This window comes from Lemur catta, chromosome 14 (assembly GCF_020740605.2).
Source record: "Lemur catta isolate mLemCat1 chromosome 14, mLemCat1.pri, whole genome shotgun sequence".
In the NCBI taxonomy this organism is placed as follows: domain Eukaryota; kingdom Metazoa; phylum Chordata; class Mammalia; order Primates; family Lemuridae; genus Lemur; species Lemur catta.
The window spans coordinates 56,471,501-56,494,588 of NC_059141.1; the positions used below are offsets into that span (position 1 = coordinate 56,471,501).

Here is a 23,088-nt window from a genome sequence, read left to right on the forward strand (position 1 = left end):
ACAGGTTAGTGATTGCTAGGAGTTAGGAGTGGGGTTGGATGGGTAAGGCTCTATAGAGGTAGCATGAAGGAGCCTTTGTGGTGATGGAACTGTTCTATATTGATTGTGGTGGTGGTTACATGACTGTACATGTGATAAAATTGCATAGAGCCACACATACACACAATGCACATATTCATAAATGAGTGCATGTAAAATTGGTGAAATCTGAGTAAACTCTGTGGATTGTATCAATGTCCCTTTCTTGGTTTTGAAATTGTATTATAGTTAGGTAAGAGGTTACTGTTGGAGGAAACTGGGTGAAGGGTACATGGGACCTCTTGTACATTTTTTGAAACTTGCTGTGAATTTATAATTATTTCAAAGTAAAAAGTTTTTTTAAAAAATCAGAAGTATTTGTAACTTCCAGGAAAGGTTGCTGTTTCTTTGGATAAGCTGCTTACCAATTGTATATTTGTCTGTTAAGTATTGTTGGTGTACTGCTTTTGTTCTTTCCCTGTCAGGAAAACCTCCTGATGAGAATTCACTTCCACATTGCTGATGAAACCAAAGAGGATATATGTACTGCCCAACACTGCATTTCCCACCAGAAATTTGCAATGACATTGTTTGAGCAGGTGAACCCTATCTCTATCCCCATCTTTTCTTAGTCCTCTTCTTCAAGAACACTTTATCCTGGGTTGTGGGGTGTTAAATGGGTGCCAAAACAGTTCATGACTGTGGCTTCTTGGTTTTGCTTTTTTCTCCCTGGTTCAGTGTGTTTGTACTAGCTGTGGCGCCACATCTGATCCACTGCCTTTCATCCAGATGGTACATTATATCTCTACCACTTCCCTTTGGTGAGTCTTACAGGGTTCTCTGTTGTACCCTTAGGCACTCGTCCAGTTGATTGAGTTTTAGCTGAAGGCATTCAAATAGCTGATATCCTTATTGCTGAGTCTATGCTATATTGTGGGTACTCAGAACAGGAATTTAAAAATAACTTTTGTTCTCCTTTCCTCTCCCATGCCCCCCCTTTTCTTAGGCTCAGTTATGGAGGAATAGGGATTTTATGAGCTTTGGATTTTGGGATAGGTAGAGGTACTCGCTGTGTTTGTAAGACACTAAGCCTGGTCAGAACAAAGGGCTTTGGTATACTGAGCAGAGGCAGAAAGTCAAACATGTGAGTTAGGAGTTTACAGGAATAGTATATTTGATTTAGCAGTAACTCAGTACAACTCCCACCATCATCCCCCTTCCATTCTCCATCTTGAAGCAATCAGGCTATTTGTATGCTGGAAAGAAGAGAAAAACCTTCACCAAGTATGTTTGGTGAGCTGCTACAGAATGCCAGTACCATGGGGGATCTGCGGAACTGCCCGGTGAGTTAAGCTGGGTTGGGATTTTGAGTAGGAAGGGGAACCCTGGGATTAGTGGAATTGAGGCAGAGCCAGTTCAGGAGACTTGTTGAACTAGCCTTATATATGTATTTCAGAGCAACTGTGGAGAGAGGATCCGAATTCGCCGAGTATTGATGAATGCTCCACAGATTATCACAATCGGGCTGGTATGGGACTCGGATCACTCAGACTTGGCAGAGGATGTTATCCACAGCCTGGGTACCTGCCTTAAGCTGGGTGATGTGCGTGTTAATTACCTTTATCTCTGACGTAAGAGTTCTTGTGTCTCAATATTGCTTAAGGGCAGTGAGAACTGAAGGCAAAGGCATGTCCTAGATGACAAGTTTTACGGAGTTTTGGACAGATAAACTTGTATATTTGTGTACAGATAAATGTGCGTTCATGTATGTGCTCACATACCTCCTTTGCATAGGTGGCAAAGGTCTTTTTTTTTTTTTTAGAAGAAATGGGATGACTTTGGCCTTGAGAGAAAGGACAGGCAGAGCTTAGCTACTGATAAATATCAATCAGTTAATTCATAGAGTTATTGAATACTCATTATGAGTTTATGCCAGTACACAGTAGCGAAGTGTATTCAACTAGGGGAGGTATAAGGTCAAAGGAGTGGACTCTCCTGACTAGAACTACTATGGGAGGTGAAGGAAATAAAAGTTGGTGACCTGAGCCCCCAAATAGGAAATTCACAGTGAGGAACCAATGTCTGTTGAGAAGGTAATGAAGCTGCTTGGAAGAGAATTTAGTGGCTCAGTGGTTTTCTGTACATCTATTCAGAGAAACAGACAGGGAAAAAGACTTTAGACCTGGGTCTCTACCTTATCAGCTCCATGCCCTAGTATAGGTACAGCCAGGATTTTCCTTCAGTTCAAGAGAAGAACCAGAAACTCTGTGGTTTTCTTTCTACTGGTTTTCCCTGGGATAGTCCTGTGACTAAGGAGAGCTTTTGTTGTTGTTTTTTAATGTCATTAAGCCACAACTGAGAATAAATGAACTATATGGGATCTTATTTTAGGTCTCCTTCCCAAGGAATCTGACCTGAGTAGGCTGTGGACAATAAAATCTCCTTTTTTCTAAATTCCTGTAGGCTACATATTCTATACTATAATGGTTTAATTTTTGATTGTTTTCTCAACCAAATAAGTTCCTCAAGGCCAGAATCCTTTTCTTCAAAAAAATTTTTTTATGTTTCTTAGCACTTAGGACTGTGCTAGGCACCTAGAAATTGAAAAGCTGATAAACCAGCATGGCTGTATTGTTCTCCCTCAGGGCTTTCTTACCCGCTACTTATGTTCTCAACAGGAAAGTTTATTTATGCAGCCAGCTGATAAAAAACCTTTGCAACTAGAAAGAGTTGGTTTTTTGTTTTGTTTTGTTTTAACTTTCCTGGCTCCTCTTATGATGAGACCCAGTAAGAAAATATTATTGAAAGGTATGTTAGCTGGGTGTGATGGCTTGCACCTGTACTCCCAGCTACTTGGGAGCCTGAGGTAGGAGGATCGCTTGAGCCCAGGGGTTTGAGGCTGCAGCGAGCTGTGATTGTGCCACTGCACTCCAGCCTGGGTGACAGGAGGAGACACTGTCTCTAAAACAATTTAAAAATAAAAGAAAGGTATGAAGAAATATCACACCTACAAGTTTACTGGCCATTATCCATCTTGCTTTTCCCTACTTTTTGCTTTCGTAGGTTAATTGCTAATGATTAGTCTAGACTAGCAAAAAATCTTAGACTGGAGGGAGAAGCAAGTCAGTGCCTTAATTAAGAAATGTTGATGGAATCTGGAGCTGAGAGATGATGTGAGATGATTATCTGACTGTTCTTTCCTTTCTATTCTTTCCTCACAGCTGTTTTTCAGAGTGACAGACGACCGGGCCAAGCAATCTGAACTCTACTTAGTTGGAATGATCTGTTACTATGGCAAACATTACTCTACATTCTTTTTTCAAACAAAGATCCGCAAATGGATGTATTTTGATGATGCTCATGTCAAGGAGGTAGGCATATTCAAGCCTTCTTGAAGTGTTTGGTGATTATGACAAAAAAACAAGGATAATTATTTGTCTTCAGTGTTTAATTTTCATAATTTTGAATGGTGATCCCCCCAAAAGCTCTGTAAGACATAAGACATACTTTATATTTTTCTGTCCATTGAACTTGTGCGGGTATCAGTCTTTATTTATTTATTTATTTATTTATTTATTTATTTTTGAGACAGTCTTGCTCTGTTGCCTGGGCTAGAGTGCCGTGGCGTCAGCCTAGCCCCCAGCAACCTCAAACTCCTGGGCTCAAGCAATCCTGCCTCAGCCTCCCGAGTAGCTGGGACTACAGGCATGTGCCACCATGCCCGGCTAATTTTTTTCTATATATATTTTTAGTTGTCCGGATCATTTCCTTCTAATTTTTTTAGTAGAGACGGGTCTCACTCTTGCTCAGGCTGGTCTCGAACTCCTGACCTCGAGTGATCCTCCCGTCTCGGCCTCCCAAAGTGCTAAGATTACAGGCATGAACCACCGAGCTCAGCCAGTCTTTTTTTTTTTTTTTAAAGAGACAAAGTCTCACTCTGTTGCCCAGGTTGGAGTGCAGTGGCAAGATTATAGTTCACTGTAGCCTCTAACTCCTGGGCTCAAGGATCCTCCTGCCTCAGCCTCCCAAGTAGCTGTGACTATAGGCATGTGCCACCATGCCCAGCTAATTTTTTCTATATATATTTTTAGTTGTCTGGGTAATTTCTTTTTATTTTTAGTAGAGACGGGGTCTTGCTCTTGCTCAGGCTAGTCTCGAACTCCTGACCTCGAGTGATCCTCTCTCCCCGGCCTTCCAGAGTGCTAGGATTACAGGCCTGAGCCACCGTGCCCGGCCATCATTGATTCTTATCTCCCTGAAGTGCCCTATCACAGATTAATATGTTTTTTGGGATTGTGTAGGGAAAGTAGGGCTATAATTATACTTAAAGCTGGAAACTTCGTACTGTTTAAACCACAGTGTCTGTGGCTGAAGTAGTTTAGGTTATCGGCATGAGTTAGGAAGCCCCTTATGATAAGGTTAGCAGCTAGGGGGATATGGTATGACTATAATCTACACCAATCCATGGACTTTAAGCAGTGTGTTCCACATATAGTAAAGTCTTTATTAAATTTCCTCATTCTTTTCTTCTTTGTATCTTTTGTGCTATTGTAATTTGGGACAACGTATATAAGTTCTTCGAGCTTTAGGTCTTTCATTTGAAAAATACCCTTACAAGGTATTAAATAAGATGTACATGTGAAAAGCACATAAATGTTTTAATTAAAATAATGATAACTCAGTTAAAAATATACTGAACATCTATTATGAACAAATCACTATGCTAGTTGTTCAGCTCTAAGAGCACATCATCTAAGAAACGTGAACTGGTTCAAGCTTCTCAAGATGGGGTGAGTTTGGGGATGGATTGGTTGGCTTGTTTCCTTGGCTGTTTTGTCAGTGATTTTTACACTGTGGTGGCAGAGTTGTATCCAGCACACCACTAAGGCCGAGAAGTTCAGCTGTCTAGTCTAAGCAGTTTGACATTTTATGTCCTGCCATGTGTGAACTCTGAAACTGAAAGTCATGTATTCTGTCTGAGCCAGTCTGTGAGACAGTTTCTGTCTGCTCCTCAGCTTCATTAGAGTGATTTTAATATTTAGGAGAAAATTATGGAAATGCAAATTTCTAGTGAGGTCTTCAACCTGAAGTCTGTCAGAAGAAATTGGTCACCAAGACTGCTATACTTCCTTCACATAGCATATCCACCTTTGAGAACTTTTGTTTATATTTTATAACCAAGTTGATGTTTCAGACATAAAAATAATTTTATTCATCCTTCTTTTCTCTTAAAAAGATTTTAATGCTTTCTAAAAGGATTTAGCAAAAAAATTAATAAAAAATGTATTGAGGTCTAAGATCCCTTTTGTTGTCTCTTTTCCCAATTCTTGTCTTTTCATTTCTTTTATTTTCCTTAGAAAAGCAGAACAAGAAGCTATGTTTTGAATTATAGATGTGAAGTATAATTGTCATGTTCTTCTGGTTGTTTCTGGTTCAGATTGGACCCAAATGGAAGGATGTGGTGACCAAATGCATCAAGGGGCATTATCAGCCCTTGCTGCTGCTTTATGCAGACCCCCAGGGTACCCCAGTGTCCACCCAGGATCTGCTTCCCCAAGCTGAGTTCCAGTCATACAGCAGGACATGCTATGATAGTGAAGATTCAGGTGAGCAGCCTACCTCTTTACCTCTCCCCTCCCCCATTGCATGTGATCAGACAGTTGGGACTCACACTAGCATATAACCTAGCTTGGAGAAGGGGGACCCATTAGAGGCAAGAAAGAAGTGCCAACTTGTGCTGAAGCCTGACTTACTCATGCTGGGCTTTGTTTTCTTCAGCCTTTAAGAGTGTGTTGTCTAAATCACTTGGCCCCAACTCAAAACTGAGAAGGATATTATGTTTAGACTGAGACATTAAGTTTGTGAGGTTTGGAAGTTAGCCTTCTGATATTGGTAAAGATGACTGATTTTTTATTAGCAATTTAACAGTGACTTAAGTGAGTTGTTAGAAAAATTATTTGAGTCACTTCAAAGCTGGTTATTTTGTTTGGGATAAAAGATTTTTTTAAAAATACCAAATGCAGTAGTGATATTCCTTGGTTTATGAATCAGTTGTTCATTTCTTAAGTCAATTGTTTGGAACTTAAATAATGTTTTCCATAAAGAAACGATTTTCAGCCTGATGGATAAACTCTTAGGCTAGCCCACAGAGGCTTATAATATATTTGAATTATAACCCAATAGTTTTGGCTTGATTTCTGAAAAAGAAGAAGAAGAAATGTTCTTTTACTCTTCTGGATCTAGGACTGGCCCTTAGTATAATTTTGAAAGAGAAGATACTTGACTTTAAACCATTCTCCCTCTCCTTTGTACTTGCCTGCTGCTTGGTACCTGGTGCTTTCTTTCTACTCTTATACCCTACCCAGACCTGGTCTACTTCTGGCTTCAGTCAAACACCCATTTGTCCTGTTGTGCTTATCTCTGCTAGGTGTTCAGAGGAAAGCAGTCTGATTGAACTGATTCACACTAATGTATTAATATAAATAACAGCCCCATAATTTCTCAGAGATATTAAAATCCATATAATATCAATTAAATTTTTAAAGTCCTATTCCTAACAGTACAGGAAAAAGATTATGGGATAGGGGAACAGCTAGTTATATATGACAAGTTGGCCAGACTTTCCATCTAAATAGATCTTACTTTTCACTTTTTCATTTCTTCCACTTCCCGCCCCCCTAGGTTTTCTAAAAACCTCCACAGTTTTTCACAGTGGCAGGCAAAGTGAGGGCTTCAGTAAGGTAGGGGCAGGGGTGGGAGGAATTTCATGTGTGTCTGGGTTATTTGGAAGTTGGGTACTGGGAAGAATGGCTCTATGGTATATCCTTCTCACATTTCCATCTAGGAAGTTCTCGCCTTAAGGACCTTTGTCGTGTCCATCTCTTTTCCTTCTCTCTGCTACTGTTCCTCTTTCCTTACTTTTGCTTATGTGTCTCCTCCTTCCCTCAGGGAGGGAGCCCTCCATCTCAAGTGACACTCGAACAGATTCTTCAACGGAGAGCTATCCCTACAAACACTTTCACCATGAATCTGTGGTCAGTCACTTCTCTTCTGATTCTCAGGGGACAGTCATCTATAATGTGGAGAATGATTCCATGTCTCAGAGCAGTCGGGACACAGGTAGGGACTTATACAGAGGATAATTTAATTCCTTCATAGAAAGTCTCCCAAGAGAAAGAAACTGGGGCAAGTCAGAAATGTTTGCCATGCACAGGCAGAAAAGCACAGAATTTGGGTAATTGAGTGTGATACAAAGAAGTAACATAGCTCTGAATGAACAATGATGCTCCATTGCACATACTCCTGTCAATAGCAGCATATCAATAAGGACTATGGAAGTGTGATATTGATGTGATTATTCTAAAGTTTGTTTTTCTGGTGCTGTCCTCTTGATTCCTGTCCTTCCCATAGTGCCCCATTAAACCCTTGTGGTCTGAACACCTAGTCATGCTCTCATGCCAGCCTTTGTCAGGAGTGAAGGGCTTTGAGAGAAAGGGCATATTAATGGGATAGGGGAGGGCTAGCTGCTCATCAGCTTGCTAGGCTTCCTGAAGGACAAAGAAGCAAAAGAATGAAAGATAGCCTGTTTGTTATTGTGAGCTCTATGCAGATAATATTCTTGAATTATTTTGTTAGTCTGTAGAAGAAAGTGCCTGTGTTAGTGGAAGAAATCAATACAGGGCATGAAAGGAAAAACAGTGAATGACTGCAGAGATGTAGTTCTTTATGGGAAGTAGAACACCTAAGGCATACAACAGTGCCCATACTCTTAAGGACTTTGGGAATTAGTGAGCTCATTGTTTCAGGTTGGTCATTTATACTCTATGTTTTGCCTTTTTTTAATTTTTAAGATCAAGAATTTCAAACATATTTAAAAGTATGTAGAATACTGTCCTGCCCCTCCACCACTTTCCCCTTATTTTGAAGCAAATTTCAGACATTATGTCATTCCTTCTATATGTATCTTGTATCACTTGAACATAAGAAATCATTTTTTAAAATAGCACTATAACACTTAAAAATAGTAACGATAGTTCCATAAAGCTACTGAGTAACCAATGGGTGTTCAAATATCCAGTTATCTTATAAATATCATAATATTTTCATGGTTTTGTGTGTTTGACTCAGCATCCAAATGAAGTCTACTCATTGTCATGGGTTTTAAGTCTTTTACATTTCTTTTATCTATTGGGTTTTTTCCCCTCTATTTTTTCCTTGCAATTTATTGGGTTTTTTTTTTTTTTGGTGGCAGGGTGTTATTTGAGATGGGATCTTGCTGTGTTGCCCAGTCTGGTCTAGAATTCCTGGGCTCAAGGGATCCTCCCACCTGAGCCTCCTGGGGTAGCTGGGATTATGCTACCATGCCTGGCTCTCCTTGCAAAATATTGTTGAAGAAGTAGGTATTATAGTTTGTCCTGTAGATTTCCCACATTCTGAATTTTGCTGATTTCATTCTAGTATAGTTAACATGTTTTTCTGTTTTCTATTTCTTGTAAATTGGCTGTTGGACCTAGAAGTTTGGTTAGGTTCATGTGGGATTTTGTTTGATGACTATTGCATAGCTTGTGTCAGGTGTGAGTTTTTTAGATCATATTTTTGAAATGGAACCAGGGAGAAGCCAAACTATAGGATAAAATAAGAGGCATGTTTTCTAGGAGAGTCAAACTGATGTTAGTGGTTTGTGGGTTTTGTGGGGGGTGCGAGGGAGGGAGAGCATCTTCATTGGTTTAACATTTGTAAGATGTAGTTGCTCCACGTGATTTTCTCCTTTATTAAATCTTTCTTGTGGACCCAGAGGTAGCAAAGGATCAGATAAAAGCAATAAAAGATTACATGGGCAATTGATTGAAAATTTGTATCCATATCACTACGTTACTGATATCTGAATATGTATAAGAATTTTCATGTTCTGTCATATGAAAACAAACTTCTGTTAGCTCTCAGTGCATTTGGGAAAATACCTAGAGTTTTTTTCTAAGCCTATCTTCAAACTTAATTCACTTGCTTAATTAATCTCTGGCTTCCAGTAGTTTAGTTGATTATATCCTTTCGAATCTGACCTTGGCTGTTATTGAATCATACTGAGATTTGCATACTGTGGGCATGAAGCAGGGCAAGTTACGTAAAAGAGCCTAGCTCTCCTGGGTTTCCCAGTGTAGCATTAAGGATCTATGAAGTGTAATCTCTGGGTGAAGCATGGGTTGGGGATGGGAATGAGAATTAATCAAAGTTGAAATGTCCTTTTAAATGATCCACATTTTTTTTTTTTTGTTTTTTAGATACAGGGTCTTACTGTGTTGTCTAGGCTGGAATGCACTGGCATGAATCATAGCTCAGTGCATTCACTGCAGCCTCCAACTCCTGGGCTCAAGTGATGCTCTTGCCTCAGCCTCCGCAGTAGCTAGGGCTATAGGCACGTAATTTTTTTATTTTTTGTAGGATAGGGTCTCGATATGTTGCCCAGGCTGGTCTCGAACTCCTAGCCTCAAGGGATCCTCCCGCCTCAGCCTCCCAAATTGCTGGGATTACAGGCGTGAGCCACCACACCCAGCCTAAATGATCCCCATTTAAGGAAAGTTTAGAACTGAGTCTTAAAGCCATGTATAATCAGAGCTCTGTGGACAAAGGATGGGGCATCCAGGATAATACCAGAGGTACTGAAAATCAGGCTTTACTTGGTATGTTTTGCCAAATAAAGAAAAGAAAACCCCGGTTTCTTTTCATTCTCTAAGCTGAAGACAGAGTTTTCCTGTCTTCAGCTTATGAGAATGAAAATATATGGCTATATGACATTTTTATATAATCTTTAAAACTTTCATCTTTTAAAAATTACCTAGAAATATGTCCTTAGTCCTTCTGGGTCACTGTGAAAGATTATGAGTAGGATCGAGATTTGTAATTGCTGAGGAGACATTGTAAATTTGGAAGCACCCATTAAATACCTGGGCTTTTCTGCATTTATCTACCGAGAGATTTCCTACATTTATATCATTTAGCCATGGTCCCTACACCTTCTGATCTACAGGTACACTAAATTTGTGGCACTGCCATGAATCCCAAAGGGAGACTAGGTTCTCAAGAGGATGAGGGTCAGTCTCAGATACCAGCTTAGCCTCATTTTCTTGTTCTTTCAGGACACCTGACTGATAGTGAATGTAATCAGAAACACACATCCAAGAAAGGGTCACTGATAGAGCGCAAAAGGAGCTCTGGCCGGGTTAGGAGGAAAGGCGATGAGCCACAGGCCTCAGGGTACCACAGTGAAGGCAAGCCACTCTGCATTGCTTCTTTTTCTTCATTCACTCTATCAAACTTTTTCCACACTCCAGACTGTTGGCTTCTCCTTTCGGCTCAAAGGGCTTTTCCTTGCTTTTTTGACATTGGGGTCTGGGTATTCGTGATCATTTTAAACATCTATATTTGTTTCATTCTTTTGTGTTTTTAGGAGAAACACTGAAAGAGAAGCAGGCTCCTAGGAATTCCTCCAAATCATCCAGCAGCACCAATAGGCTAAGGGATTTTAAAGAGACGGTCAGCAATATGATCCATAACAGACCATCCCTGGCTTCTCAGACCAATGTAGGGTCTCCCTTTGCAGGGAGGGGAGGAGACCAGCCTGACAAGAAACCTACTAGGAACCTGCCTTTGCACTCTCGTGACTGGGAAATAGAGAGTACCAGCAGTGAATCAAAATCCAGTTCTTCCAGCAAGTATCGTCCAACATGGAGACCCAAACGGGAATCTCTGAATATTGACAGTATCTTTAGTAAGGACAAAAGGAAGCATTGTGGCTATACCCAGCTTAGCCCCTTTTCTGAGGATTCAGGTGAGGAGTTAATCAAGGAAGAATTGGGCTTTCAAATAAAGTTGATTTAGTATTTTAAAAACCTGGGTTTTTTGGTAGATCTGGCAAGAGGCATTTTTATTCTGATGTTGGGCTTTTTAGGGATATGAGTTCAGTGAATCAGCAGCTGGAGGTGGGGGTGTGTGTGTGTATGCACCGTATTAGTTAGGTCTTGATATTAGGCAAATGCTAAATCTTACCTCCTTTTCCACACTTGTTCTTTGTTTGGGATAGCTAAAGAATTTATACCAGATGAACTAAGCAAGCCACCTGCTTATGACATTAAATGTAGTGGACCAAGCCCCCAGTACAAGCCTTGGGTCCCAGCACGGCCAGGCTCTCACCTTTTAGAGCAGCACCCTCGCTTAATCCAGCGAATGGAATCTGGCTATGAGAGCAGTGAGAGGAACAGCAGCAGCCCTGTCAGCCTGGATGCAGCCTTGCCTGAGAGCTCGAATGTCTGCAGGTATTGTTTGGCCTTTGAATAGAGGCATTGTCCTATGCAGCAATGTAAGCCACCTGCTTGGGGCTTTCAACCGTGACTTAGACAAGTGGAGGCCTGGGCTTTATTACCATCTCTCTATATGCTCTGTCAACTTTCTATAGCAACAGCACCCTCTGCTGGGAGGAAGAGCAAAGGCATTGAGAAAGGAAAGAACTTTAAAGGACTATATTATGTATAAAATAATTGTTTAGTGCTTGCTTCAACAGTACATATACTAAAATTGGAATGATACAGAGAAGATCAGCGTGGCCCCTGCTCAAGGATGACATGAAAATTTATGAAGCGTTCCATATTTTTCAGATGTGTAGGATGAACAAGTCTAGAGATCTAATGTAAAACATTGAGGACTATAGTTAATAAAATTGTACTGTATATGGGATTCATGCTAAATAAGTAGATTTTAGCTTCTCTTGCCATGCACAAAAAAATGGGTAACTATGCGAGATGATGGATATGTTAATCTGGTTCACTAAGTAACCTTTTTTCTATCTACATGTATCTCATAACAGTGTGTTGTATACCTTAAAATATACAATTAAAAATTTATTTTAAAAATTTTTAGTAAATAACTTTTAATGAAAGAGTGAAGTAGTGCATTAAAACTTATATAACCATAAGACCAGAGAAGAAACTCAGCTGTTGTTTATTCTTGCTTTCCCTTTTGGAATAGTTTTGGTTTCATTTTGTTTTAGGGTCCTTAGGGATTTTGTGTTTTATGAAGGCAATGATATCCATAATCCCATAAGATAATGATGACAGTTTGCTCCATAAATTTCAAATCTTTGTACAATGTGTTTACTGAATTGCCACAGAGGCAATTTTCTTAACAGTATAGCTGCTTTGAATGGAATTGATTATGTCATCTGCAAAGGTGGTAACCACATCCTCATACTTCCCCAGGGTTCTTCCCCGTCCACGGACCCTGTTCAGTTTTACTTACTAGAAGACATTACAAAGGTTTAGTAAGAAAGAGGAAGGCAGTACATATGATAGCAATATGTTTGTTAATTCATTCAATGGATTTTGAATATCTACTATGTGGCAGATACTATGCTAGATGCACAAGATGTGAATGAGGTGGGATAAGATGGAGGATTAAGTTGATATTTCAGTTTCTCAGAAACATAAAGCAGAAGCTTTAATTATATTAGTTCAATGTTTTGTTGAGGGATTTAGTCCTGGGAATGTTATTAGTAACCACTCTTCTGATGCTTTCACTAGACTCTGGGTTCTCTTTTGAAGGGATCCAAGTGCTAAGAGATCAGCTGGGTTTGTCCCTTCCTGGCGTCATATCCCAAAGTCTCACAGCAGTAGCATCCTGGAGGTGGACTCCACAGCATCCATGAGTGGCTGGTCAAAGAATCAGCCCCTATCAGGTAAGCAGAATGATTCTGGATTTGACCACCAACTCTATTTGAGCACATCTGAAGTTAGAGGACTGGTGCAGTTTGAGTATTACAGCAGAATGTAAATGTGGAGGCATTTGAGTTGCTCCATCTTTGGATTTATCTGTTTTTTTTTTCTCTATTACATCTTGCCTGAATGTTCCCTTCTACTTTGGAGAGAGCCCTTGTGGGAGCAAGAAGGGACATCAATATGGTGTACAGTGTTAATCACAGCTCCATTCCTTGGAAGAATAAATCCTAGGGCTTTCCTTGGTGTAGTGACAGCCTCTTGGGAAATGGAAATTTCTTATTGTTTAGTATTATGAATTGAGATGCCAAAAGGGGACATGTAGGCTATGTACAAAACTGGGAGATAAGCAATTCAAACTTACCCTTACACCTACTTATATGTCTTAGTCTGACTACCAATTCTCTTCATAGTTACTGAAAGTTCTTAGAGGTGGTGGGAAGGGAGGTATGCAACAATAGTAACAAAAAAGGCATGGACCCTGTAAGGTATGAGTGCCATAGGTTGCTGACATCTGGCAGAGCAGAATAAAGCCTATAAAGACAGATATCCTGGAATGCTGGGCTGGAGAAAGTTATAGTTAGAGACCTGTGGAAGAAATTTGTGCTTCCCAATGAAATTATACGTTTGGTTTATCTCCCACATTTTAGATTTATTTAATGTTTAGTAACATTGCTTTGAGAAACCTGTGCTCATACATGTGCCTATTTTCCCTACTCTTCAGACAGCCAATACCTTTTCAGTATGCTAAAGACTGAGTCTCATGATTTCCCTAATAGTCCTCAATTCTGGACTCGCTAGGTAGAATCTATCAACAGGATTCCTCAACTGGTAAAAGATACTTAGTAAGGAGTTACATCAAAATTCTTCACACACTGTATCACCCTACCATTGTCTTTGTATAATAGGCCCTATTTATGCCCTACAATTTGATGTAACACATAGAACAAAAGTGTTTTTAAAATAATAATAATAATTATTATTTTGAGACAGAGTCTTGCTCTGTCACCCAGGCTAGAGTGCCATAGTGTCAGCGTAGTTCACAGCAACCTCAAACTCATAGGCCCAAGTGATCCTCCTGCTTCAGCCTCCTGAGTAGCTGGGACTACAGGCATGCACCACTGTGCCCAGCTAATATTTTCTATTTTTAGTAGAGATGGGGTCTCACTCTTGCTCAGGGCTCAGGCTGGTCTTAAACTCCTGAGCTCAAGTGATCCTCCCACCTTGGCTTTCCAGAGTGCTAGGATTACAGCCGTGAGCCACTGCACCCAACCTTTTAATTGTTATTATTTTTTTAATAAACGGGGTCTTGCTCTGTTACCCTGGCTAGAATACAGTGGCATGATCATACCTCACTGTAACCTCAAACTCCTGGGCTCAAGCAATCCTCCTGCTAGGACTACAGGTAGCTAGGACTACAGGTGTACATCACTATGCTTTGCTAATTTTTAAAATTTTTTGTAGAGGTGGGGTCTTGCCACATTGCCCAGGCTGGTCTCAAACTCCTGACCTCAAGTGATCCTCCTGCCTCAGCCTCCCAAAGTGCTGGGATTACAGGTGTGAGCCACCATGCCTGGCCAGAACAAATGTTTTTATCAATTACATAACCTGCCTTTTGCCTCCTGAAATTGAAGGAACCAGTGTTACCATTATGGTATATATCTTTCTTTTTTTTTTTTTTTTGAGACAGAGTCTCGCTCTGTTGCCCGAGCTAGAGTGAGTGCCGTGGCATCAGCCTAGCTCACAGCAACCTCAAACTCCTGGGCTTAAACAATCCTACTGCCTCAGCCTCCCAAGTAGCTGGGACTACAGGCATGCGCCACCATGCCTGGCTAATTTTTTTCTATATATATTTTTAGTTGGCCAGATAATTTCTTTCTATTTTTAGTAGAGACGGGGTCTCACTCTTGCTCAGGCTGCTTTGGAACTCCTGACCTCGAGCGATCCACCCGCCTCGGCCTCCCAGAGTGCTAGGATTACAGGCGTGAGCCACCGCGCCCGGCCCGGTATATATCTTTCTAGATTTTTTTCTTTGTTTATACAAGTACATGAGGAAGTTTACGTACATAACCACCATTTTTTAAAAAAGCAAAATGAAGTCATGCTATATATATTATTCTGTCACTCAATTTTTCACTTACTTTATTATGGACATCCTTCTAGATCTATTTATATCCATCTATGAACAGTTATAAAGTTGAATTTTTACTAGTGTGGACATTTTACAAACTCATTAAAGAGATGATGGAAATTCATGCTCCAAGCTCCCCAATAAATCCCAGTGACAGCAGCTGGTAGAGGGGACTCCGTAATGGTTGTGAGAACATGAATTATGAATTTAACCTACTTGACTTTAATTCAGCTTCACCATTTCCCACCTGTGTTACCTTGGGCAAATTATTTTTCCTCTTTGTGACTCAGTTTCCTCATTTCTAAAACGGGGGTAATAGTTATCTACCTCATAAGTTGTTGTGAGAATTAAATGAAATAATAAAAGTGCTTAAAATTGTTCCTGGCACATAGTAAATGCTCAACAAATGTTCACTGTCATTGTTACTATGAAGCACTCAGTAAATATTTGTTTTTGTTATTGTCATTATTACTGATCCAAGTCCACCCTGAATTTGATATGGAAAGTGCTATCCAAAACATGAACTCCAAATTGAAGGCAAGAATTCCAAAGGAAAAGCATGACAGTGGCCATAAATTCAGGTGGTGCTTAGTCTTGGAAATGTGGTGGCTTATCTTTTCTCTTGCTTATATTCCAGGTGGAGAATTATCTTCTAAAAGTGAACTGGATGAATTACAGGAAGAGGTGGCCAGGAGGGCCCAAGAACAAGAACTTCGAAGGAAACGGGAAAAGGAATTAGAGGCAGCTAAAGGGTTTAACCCTCATCCCAGCCGCTTCATGGACTTGGATGAACTGCAGAATCAGGGTAATTGTTGTGAGCATTAGGTTGTGGGTAATGGGGACAGAGAGAGAGGGTAGAAAAAAAGATCCAAGCTTGTACATTCCCTGTCTTCTCTTTAGCAGTTAAATTTTATCTTAATTCAGCCATTCCAGTGAGAGCTAGTAGGAGACAAGCCTATTGATTGGAGATAGGCACTAATTTGGGGGCACATCTATTAAAAGCCTATAGATTAGAGATAGCATAGCATCCATGGAAAATGTTTCCCTTGAACATCTGTAGAAGGTATAAATAAAATTAATCTCAACTGAGAAGCAGCATAAAAGGGCAGGGAGCCACACTGCTAGTACGGGGAATTCTACTTGCTGGGAAGAAACATGCCCTCAAGATATTCCACCTGGAGCTTCAGGAAAGTGGGTCTGCTAAACAGGAGCAAGAACACAAAGCCTAATTTCCTTCTGATGCCATCAGGATTCATTCCCCAATCCCATACGATTTGCATGGACTTTACTTAAGTTTCCCCAACTGCCCCATGTTAGTCGCTTCTTTTCCTCCTAGAATTTCATTAGGATGTCACCTTGCACCAAAAGAGACTAGCTTTCAAAATAGGAGTTCAGCAAGGCTGAGGTATCTACCTTAAATAGGCCATGAAACCTATATCTCAGTTTTTCCTTCTATAAAATGAATTTATCACTCTTATTATTCAGAATCTCCAGTCATAACAAATCATGCTAAAGCAGTATAAATGATAGGAGTCTATGCTATTTGGGTGGCTGCTACCTGTTGACCACTTCTCTCATTTTATAAATACCCGTAGAAGCTTCTGGGCAAAGTAATCCTATATGGGGGGCTTTTCTCCTCTAATCCTCCTGTTTTTTGATTCAAGGCAATTGTTGCCTTATATTTCCCAAGGCATTGTATTTGTTTCCAAATTAGTTTTAAATTCCTAATTCCTTAGCTGTCTCAATATTTGGATAGTCTTTTCTTTCTTTTTGATCTCCAACTATATCACATTGGTGTCCTAGGTTACTTCTGAAAAGAGGGCGTTGTCATCTCCCTCCTTGCCTTTGGGCAGTACATTAAAGTTGGGAGGAAGTCCCAGTGGCTATATTTCATTGTCCATTCCACATATACTTTGGTTCCGCATCTCCTGGAAGAACAAGAAATGGAGTGCTAAGATTCTGGAGGATAAGAATTAAAATTTAGTACAGTGATTGACCAACTAGAGTTTGCCTAGATCTCTGTAAAGTAGAGATCTCTTTTTTTTTTTTGTTAAAAATGTAGCTACCACCTATGATTATAAAGGTTATATATGTTCAGTTGATTCCAAATACTATGAAAGAACTTCAGGCCTGGGGGGTAGGGGAAACCACACCCCTAGAGATAGGGTAGAACCTGAGTGCCATGTTCTTCAGAACCAATCTGCTACTTCCAGTATCTTCTCATTGCTCTAAAAAAGCCACAATGAATTAGAAAGTGAGTGTTAGAGGTGTGGAAGAGCCTTTCTTACTATGTCCAGCTGGAGGTAAGTGGAGGATGAAGGGACATTGTGGGAGAAATGACTCAGACATTTTGATTTTTTTTTTTCCCTGGGACCTTGTGCAGGATCATTGGCAATCCCAATTGTAGGTGAACTTACAGTATAGCTTGCTGCCAATTTATGGATGTGAGTGAGTAGAGAGCAAGGTGGTACATAAACTTGACAGTTTTTTTACAAAAGTTGCTCTTACTGTGCTTCTGAGCCTTTTCATCTGGCATTGTACTTGGACTCTTCTGTACCTGCTTTGGCACACAATTACTTTGAGAAGAGGAGGGAATATCCCATGCTCGTTTTATGGGAAGGTGAATTTTGGGGGTAGTTTTGGTGAGCAAAGGCATGACAAAAGTAAATATTTAGCAGTGCTGAGGAAAGATATGTGCATGCAAACCAACAACAAAGCCAGTTCAACTGCCCTGGTAGATACATTGAGGTAGGAAATGTAGACCATCTGTGCCTAAAAGTTGTACTGATTTTCCAGTTTAGGGTAGTGCAGACAGGATTGTGAATTGGTGAAGGAAACAAGTGGTATGGATGGTTTTCCACAGAATAGTGAAACCATCTTTGCTGTAACTTAGCAGCGGAGGTCTTAGTGGAAATCTGGAGTATTCTGACACTGGCTGGTAAGAGCTCTACTGTGGAAGAGCAGTTCATTTCCAGGCATAAGAACCCATCCTTCTGCTACAGGCAATACTTTGTTCTTTCCTTGAAGGACTCCGTAAGAGCTCTTGGAGTTAGAATATGTGGCTGGCAATGGCATGCCTCTCTTTCATGGCCTTGGTAATGTCTGAGGGCAAAAATGGATGTCCTGCTTTTTTCAGAGAATTTTAATAGCAACGGACAGTTGGAATAAGGGTAGAGCAATGGCTCAGCAGCAAGGATCTGTGAGTACTGAAGGGAAACAGCAGTACATAGGAAAAGTTGGAATGAATTGTAATGAAAATGAAAAGTGCTGGCCCTTTCAGGGAGGAGTGACGGCTTTGAGAGATCCCTACAAGAGGCAGATTCAGTGTTTGAAGAGTCATTGCATCTGGAACAGAAGGGAGACTGTGCTGCAGCTTTGGCTCTCTGTAACGAAGCTATCTGTAAGTAACCCTAACCGCTATGGCTATGGCATTTTTGACTAACTTCACAATAGGTACTATTAGTGCTGTCACTCAGATGGGATGAAAACAGTTTTTATGTCTCCTCACTCTTGGCTCTCCCAAACTGAGGCCCTTTAGCTATCTTTGCTCTTTAGATTTCTAAATGTGCCTGGCACTGTTCCTGTGGCCTATGGATATTTACTGGAATAACCTCAGCAGGAATCCACAGATGAATTCTCCAGCCATGCCTAACTTCTTATCCCAAGATAAAGTTACACCTCCGATGTGAGATTAGTCTGCTCTTTCTCTAGTCATTGACTAGTGAGTTGGAACTTATGGTAGGAAAACAGAATAAATTGATGGTGACTTCCCAGGCCTGTGACTTTTCACTGTAATATGTGATTCTTTCTGTTACCCCACTACCTTCCTGGTTTGTAGCACCATAAGTTTATAGCAAGGGACTGAGGCTTAGAATTGGTATCTGATTCTTAAATGTGACCAGAAGAAGTTGTGCTTTATAAAGACAGTTGCTGGTTTGGATCTTATTTCTGCTATTGGCCATCAGGAAGGGGAATTGGGGGAGTAGAGTGTGGAGACCAGAGTCAGGCAGATCAGTTACAAAGGACAAGAGTGGCAATCTGTAAGAAAAGCACTAGTTTATCTTCCTGATTCATTTGAGTTTTGTTTTGTTTTTTAATTTGGATTAACCTGTTTGGCCTCCATGGCTTCCATGAATGTTCCTTGTAGCCAGAGCCAGCTCTGTGCCCTGGACAGCATATGCATGGTCCATGCCTTGCATTTCTGCTGCATATTTTGAGTTTTACTGCATATCTTTGCTCATTTTTGTTCAATTTTATTCTTTTTATTTTTGTGTTTTGTGTTTTGTTTCTGCTGTATTTTCTTTTGCATTTTAGCTAAACTAAGACTTGCCCTGCATGGTGCCAGCTCTAGCACACACAGCAGAGCCCTAGTCGATAAGAAGTTGCAAATCAGTATTCGAAAAGCACGGAGCCTGCAGGATCGCATGCAGCAACAGCAATCATCACAGCAGCCGGTGCAACCCTCAGCCTGCCTCCCATCACAGGGGGGGAGCCTCCCTCAGCCGACAAGGTAGTGCTTGGGAACCGCATTAGTTTATGGACGGCAGGGGAAGAAGTGACCATGAGAATTCTATAGCAAGAGCTCTCATTGTCTTGGCTACTACAGGGGAAAGAGAGAGAGGAGTCCTGAAAAGATTTTCTTCTCTCAGGTCAGACAAACAGTGAAAAGCACATTGTACTGCTGGTCTTTCTTTAATAATTCCTAGAAAGATGCAAAAAGTACGTCATAATAAATAGACCACTTTTACAAATTTCCTGCAGGTGAGTTTATCCCTGGACTTGTGTAATAACATGATTATTGTATTTATATGTATTATGTTCTTAGACATGGTAATCTACATTTCATGTTGCAGTAGCAACCATGATTTATTTTGGAATTTCAGTGCTTACTGTCCCTTAAGGAAGCAGAGAAAGCAGTCCTTTCCTTGCTTTGATTGAACTATAGAGAAGAGACACGAAGATTCCCTTTGCTTTGCTTCTTTATGGTGAGAACTAGTAGCCATTACTGTAGTTCTCACATCTTAGCCCTGAATTGGGCTTTTACTTAGGAGCCAAATTCAAATTTAAATAAAAATTGATTTTAGCTATTAATAAGACTGAATAGTTTTCAAAATATAGGTATAATAAAAGCAGTTAACATTTGGAACATTTGCCTAGGTCCAGGTACTGAGCTAAGTACTATCTATCTATGTAACTTTTTTTTTTTAAGATAGGGTCTTGCTCTGTCACCCTGGCTGGAATACAGTGGCATGATCATAGCTCACTGCAGCCTCAAACTCCTAGGCTCAAGTGATCCTCTTGGGTCAGCCTTGCATAGAGCTGAGACTACAGACATGCACCACCACACCCAGCTAATTTTTTAGATTTTTGTAGAGAATGGGGTCTTGCTCTGTTGCCCAGGCTGTTATATATTTTATGTTATTTCATTCTCACAATAACCTTATGAGATAGGGACTATTATTTAGCATATTTTACAAATAAAGAAACTCAGTCTCAGAGAGGATAATTAAGGTACCCAGATTACTTAGCTAGTAAGTGGTAGAAGCATGGACTACAAATCTAGATCTGTTTGTGAATGTCCTTAACTATTATGTAATTCTGCCTTCTAGGAGTAGGTTTCCTATATAAGTATATAATATTCTTCATAATGTTATAGGGGTGACTGGGTGACTATACTCACAATAGTTTACAGTATATTCTCATTCAGATTTAGAGAGTTGTTTCAAATATGTGCAATTTAGGTAGCTAAACCCTTTCCAGAACACTTATATCACTTGATGAATGTGAGTGATTGAGGTTTTATCTAAGTGCTTATAACACTGAGTTTTTTAGGTCAGAAATATAAAACAATTAGTGAGAAACCAACTAAATGCAGTTAATCTCTACTCCTACACCTAAATCTCAAGAGAGTCATAGTGTATTATTTGGGGAAACATCTCAGTGAGTAATACAATCAAATCTAGATTATGAAAACACATTTGAAATGGTTGATTTCTGTGTAATCCCATGAACCCAAATCACCGTGTATTTTATAAATGTTGGCCTCTGGGTTCCTTTAGCAGGGCTGCCTCTCAGGACCCCAGGTAGGACTTTCCTCCCTGTAAAGCATCCTGAATTTTTGCTGTTTTTTGTGAGTAATATTCTGGTTTTGCTTACCTTCCATGTCATCTGTATGTGGGACTAGCAATTTTTGTTTCGTAATTTGCAAGTAGGTCGTGGTTGAAATGGGACTTCACAAATAGTGAAGAATATTGGCAAGGACTCCACTTAATATTATTGTGTGCAACTTCGGTGAGGGCATTTAATAAAGAGGATTAATATATTACCTATTTACCTGGGTGTGAGCTGACTACAGCATTTTCTTTTGTGAACCTTTGAATTGTTGACTCTACTTGTGCTTGTCTTTCTATTTATTTTCACCATTCCCTCTGTGGATAGCTAGAAATGGGAATGGAATGAACAGTTCTTTTTGTAAGTGTTCCTGTCAATCAAGGCAGCTTTTGACTGGCTCTCTTCGTTTGTTTCAGTGAACAGCCTATCCCGCTCCAAGTATTGTTAAGCCAGGAGGCCCAGCTGGAACCCTGCACGGATAGAGAGTTTGGAGCCAGTTCTTTCTTCCACTCACCTGCTTCTTGCCATGAGTCACACTCACCCCTATTCCTAGAGTCATCTGCCCCACAGCAAAATTCCCCCAGTAGATCTGCCTCAAAGCTTCTGACTTCGGTTGAGGTGGACAGCACTGACCTCTCTGCATTCCACAGGCAGGGTTTATCTAAAACACCAGGCAGGACTGAGAAGAATTCTCACCATGGTTGGGAGCCATTAGATGCCCCAGAGGGTAAACTGCAAGGCTATAGGGGTGACAATAGCAGCTGCTGCAAATTCCCTCCACAAGAAGGAAGAGGCATTGCTCAAGAACAATTGTTCCAAGAAAAGAGGGATCCTGCTGACCCATCTCTGGTGATGCCTTGGTCACACCCAACTGGAATAGCCACCTCTGAGAGAGGAGATGAACACATCCTAGGCTGTAGTCCTTCAAATTCATCAGCTCAGCCCAGCCTTCCCCTGTATAGAGCCTGCCATCCCATAATGCCTGCTGCTGCTTCATCTGAGCTTCACTCTCCCGATCCTGTGCAGAAAACTAACCAATGCCTCCAAGCCCAAAGCCTCAAAACTTCATTGACTTCAAAAGTGGATGGAGGCAGCGAGGAACCCTATAGGCCAGAGTTCCCCAGCACAAAGGGGCTTGTTCGCTCTCTGGCAGAGCAGTTCCAGAGGATGCAAGGTGCCTCCACAAGGGATGGTACAGGTTCTAAGGACAGAAGTTTGCCAGATAGTTTAAGGAAGAACTCTTCCCTTTCTGACTCTAAGCCTCCTTTCTCACAGGGTCAAGGGAAAGGCCACTGGCCTTGGGCAAAACAGCAACCCTCTCTGGATGGTAGAGACAGACTACCTTCCTGGGAAGAGCCTGCTGAACATCCTTCTTTTGCCATAAACTCTGGGCTACCTAATGGTGAAACTTCTAGAGGAGGACAGTCCAGATTGGCAGAGCCAAGTATATACCAAGGGAAGCTGTCCCAAGTGAGAGATGCTAGGCCTAAGGAGCTGGGTAGCAGTATGGACTTGGGGACTTTCTTGCCTTTGGATTCCTGGGTGAATGTCACAAGGCTCTGTGATTCTCAGCTTAAACATGGGGCCCCTGGGCCAGGAATGAAGTCCTCCCCCCATGATTCCCATACTTGTGCAATATATCCAGAAAGAAGTCACATCCTTTTGCATCCACATTGGAACCAAGACACAGAGCAAGAGACCTCAGAATTGGAGTCTCTTTACCAGGCCAGTCTTCAGGCTTCTCAAGCTTGCTCTTCTGGATGGGGGCAGCAGGATGTGGCTTGGCACCCAGTTAGCCAAACAGGTAAGAGTGCATACAGTGGTAGGGGGAGTAAGAATCACATAAAAGCTAAAAACAGGAGGACAAGATTAGAAGAAGGATGATGTTCTGTACAGATAGTATCCCCAGCTTAGTAGGAAATAGTAAAACTTCTGACTTGACTCAGAAAGCCTTCAGGACGAAGGCTAGACATTTTTCTGGCTAGAGTAGAGAATGGGGACAGAATTATCACTTATAGATGGATTCCCTCCTTCTAAAGAAAGACTGGTAAGTATTTGCCCATGGCT

The 23,088-nt window shown here is 40.8% G+C and overlaps 1 protein-coding gene and 1 non-coding gene across 15 annotated transcripts in view; both read left to right on the plus strand.

The window, feature by feature from the left end:
* The window catches only part of USP54 (ubiquitin specific peptidase 54), a 114,578-nt gene that overhangs the window by 79,406 nt on the left and 12,084 nt on the right, over positions 1-23,088 (plus strand). For 6 of the 14 annotated variants that reach the window (XM_045568984.1, XM_045568983.1, XM_045568986.1 and 3 more), the window contains 15 exons: positions 504-617; positions 757-839; positions 1,256-1,361; positions 1,475-1,621; positions 3,240-3,389; positions 5,456-5,624; positions 6,967-7,137; positions 10,152-10,283; positions 10,463-10,843; positions 11,096-11,327; positions 12,609-12,742; positions 15,548-15,715; positions 18,191-18,310; positions 19,225-19,420; positions 21,438-22,825. In XM_045568984.1, coding sequence (XP_045424940.1) covers positions 504-617; positions 757-839; positions 1,256-1,361; positions 1,475-1,621; positions 3,240-3,389; positions 5,456-5,624; positions 6,967-7,137; positions 10,152-10,283; positions 10,463-10,843; positions 11,096-11,327; positions 12,609-12,742; positions 15,548-15,715; positions 18,191-18,310; positions 19,225-19,420; positions 21,438-22,825 — 3,691 coding nt within the window. Of the gene's footprint in view, positions 1-503; positions 618-756; positions 840-1,255; positions 1,362-1,474; positions 1,622-3,239; positions 3,390-5,455; positions 5,625-6,966; positions 7,138-10,151; positions 10,284-10,462; positions 10,844-11,095; positions 11,328-12,608; positions 12,743-15,547; positions 15,716-18,190; positions 18,311-19,224; positions 19,421-19,559; positions 19,720-21,437; positions 22,826-23,088 lie in introns of those variants that run through there. The other 8 variants (XM_045568988.1, XM_045568991.1, XM_045568990.1 and 5 more) reach the window with 6 other exon arrangements.
* Positions 11,557-11,663, plus strand: LOC123650544. The gene has a single exon (XR_006739402.1). It is a non-coding gene; the product is annotated as a U6 spliceosomal RNA (small nuclear RNA).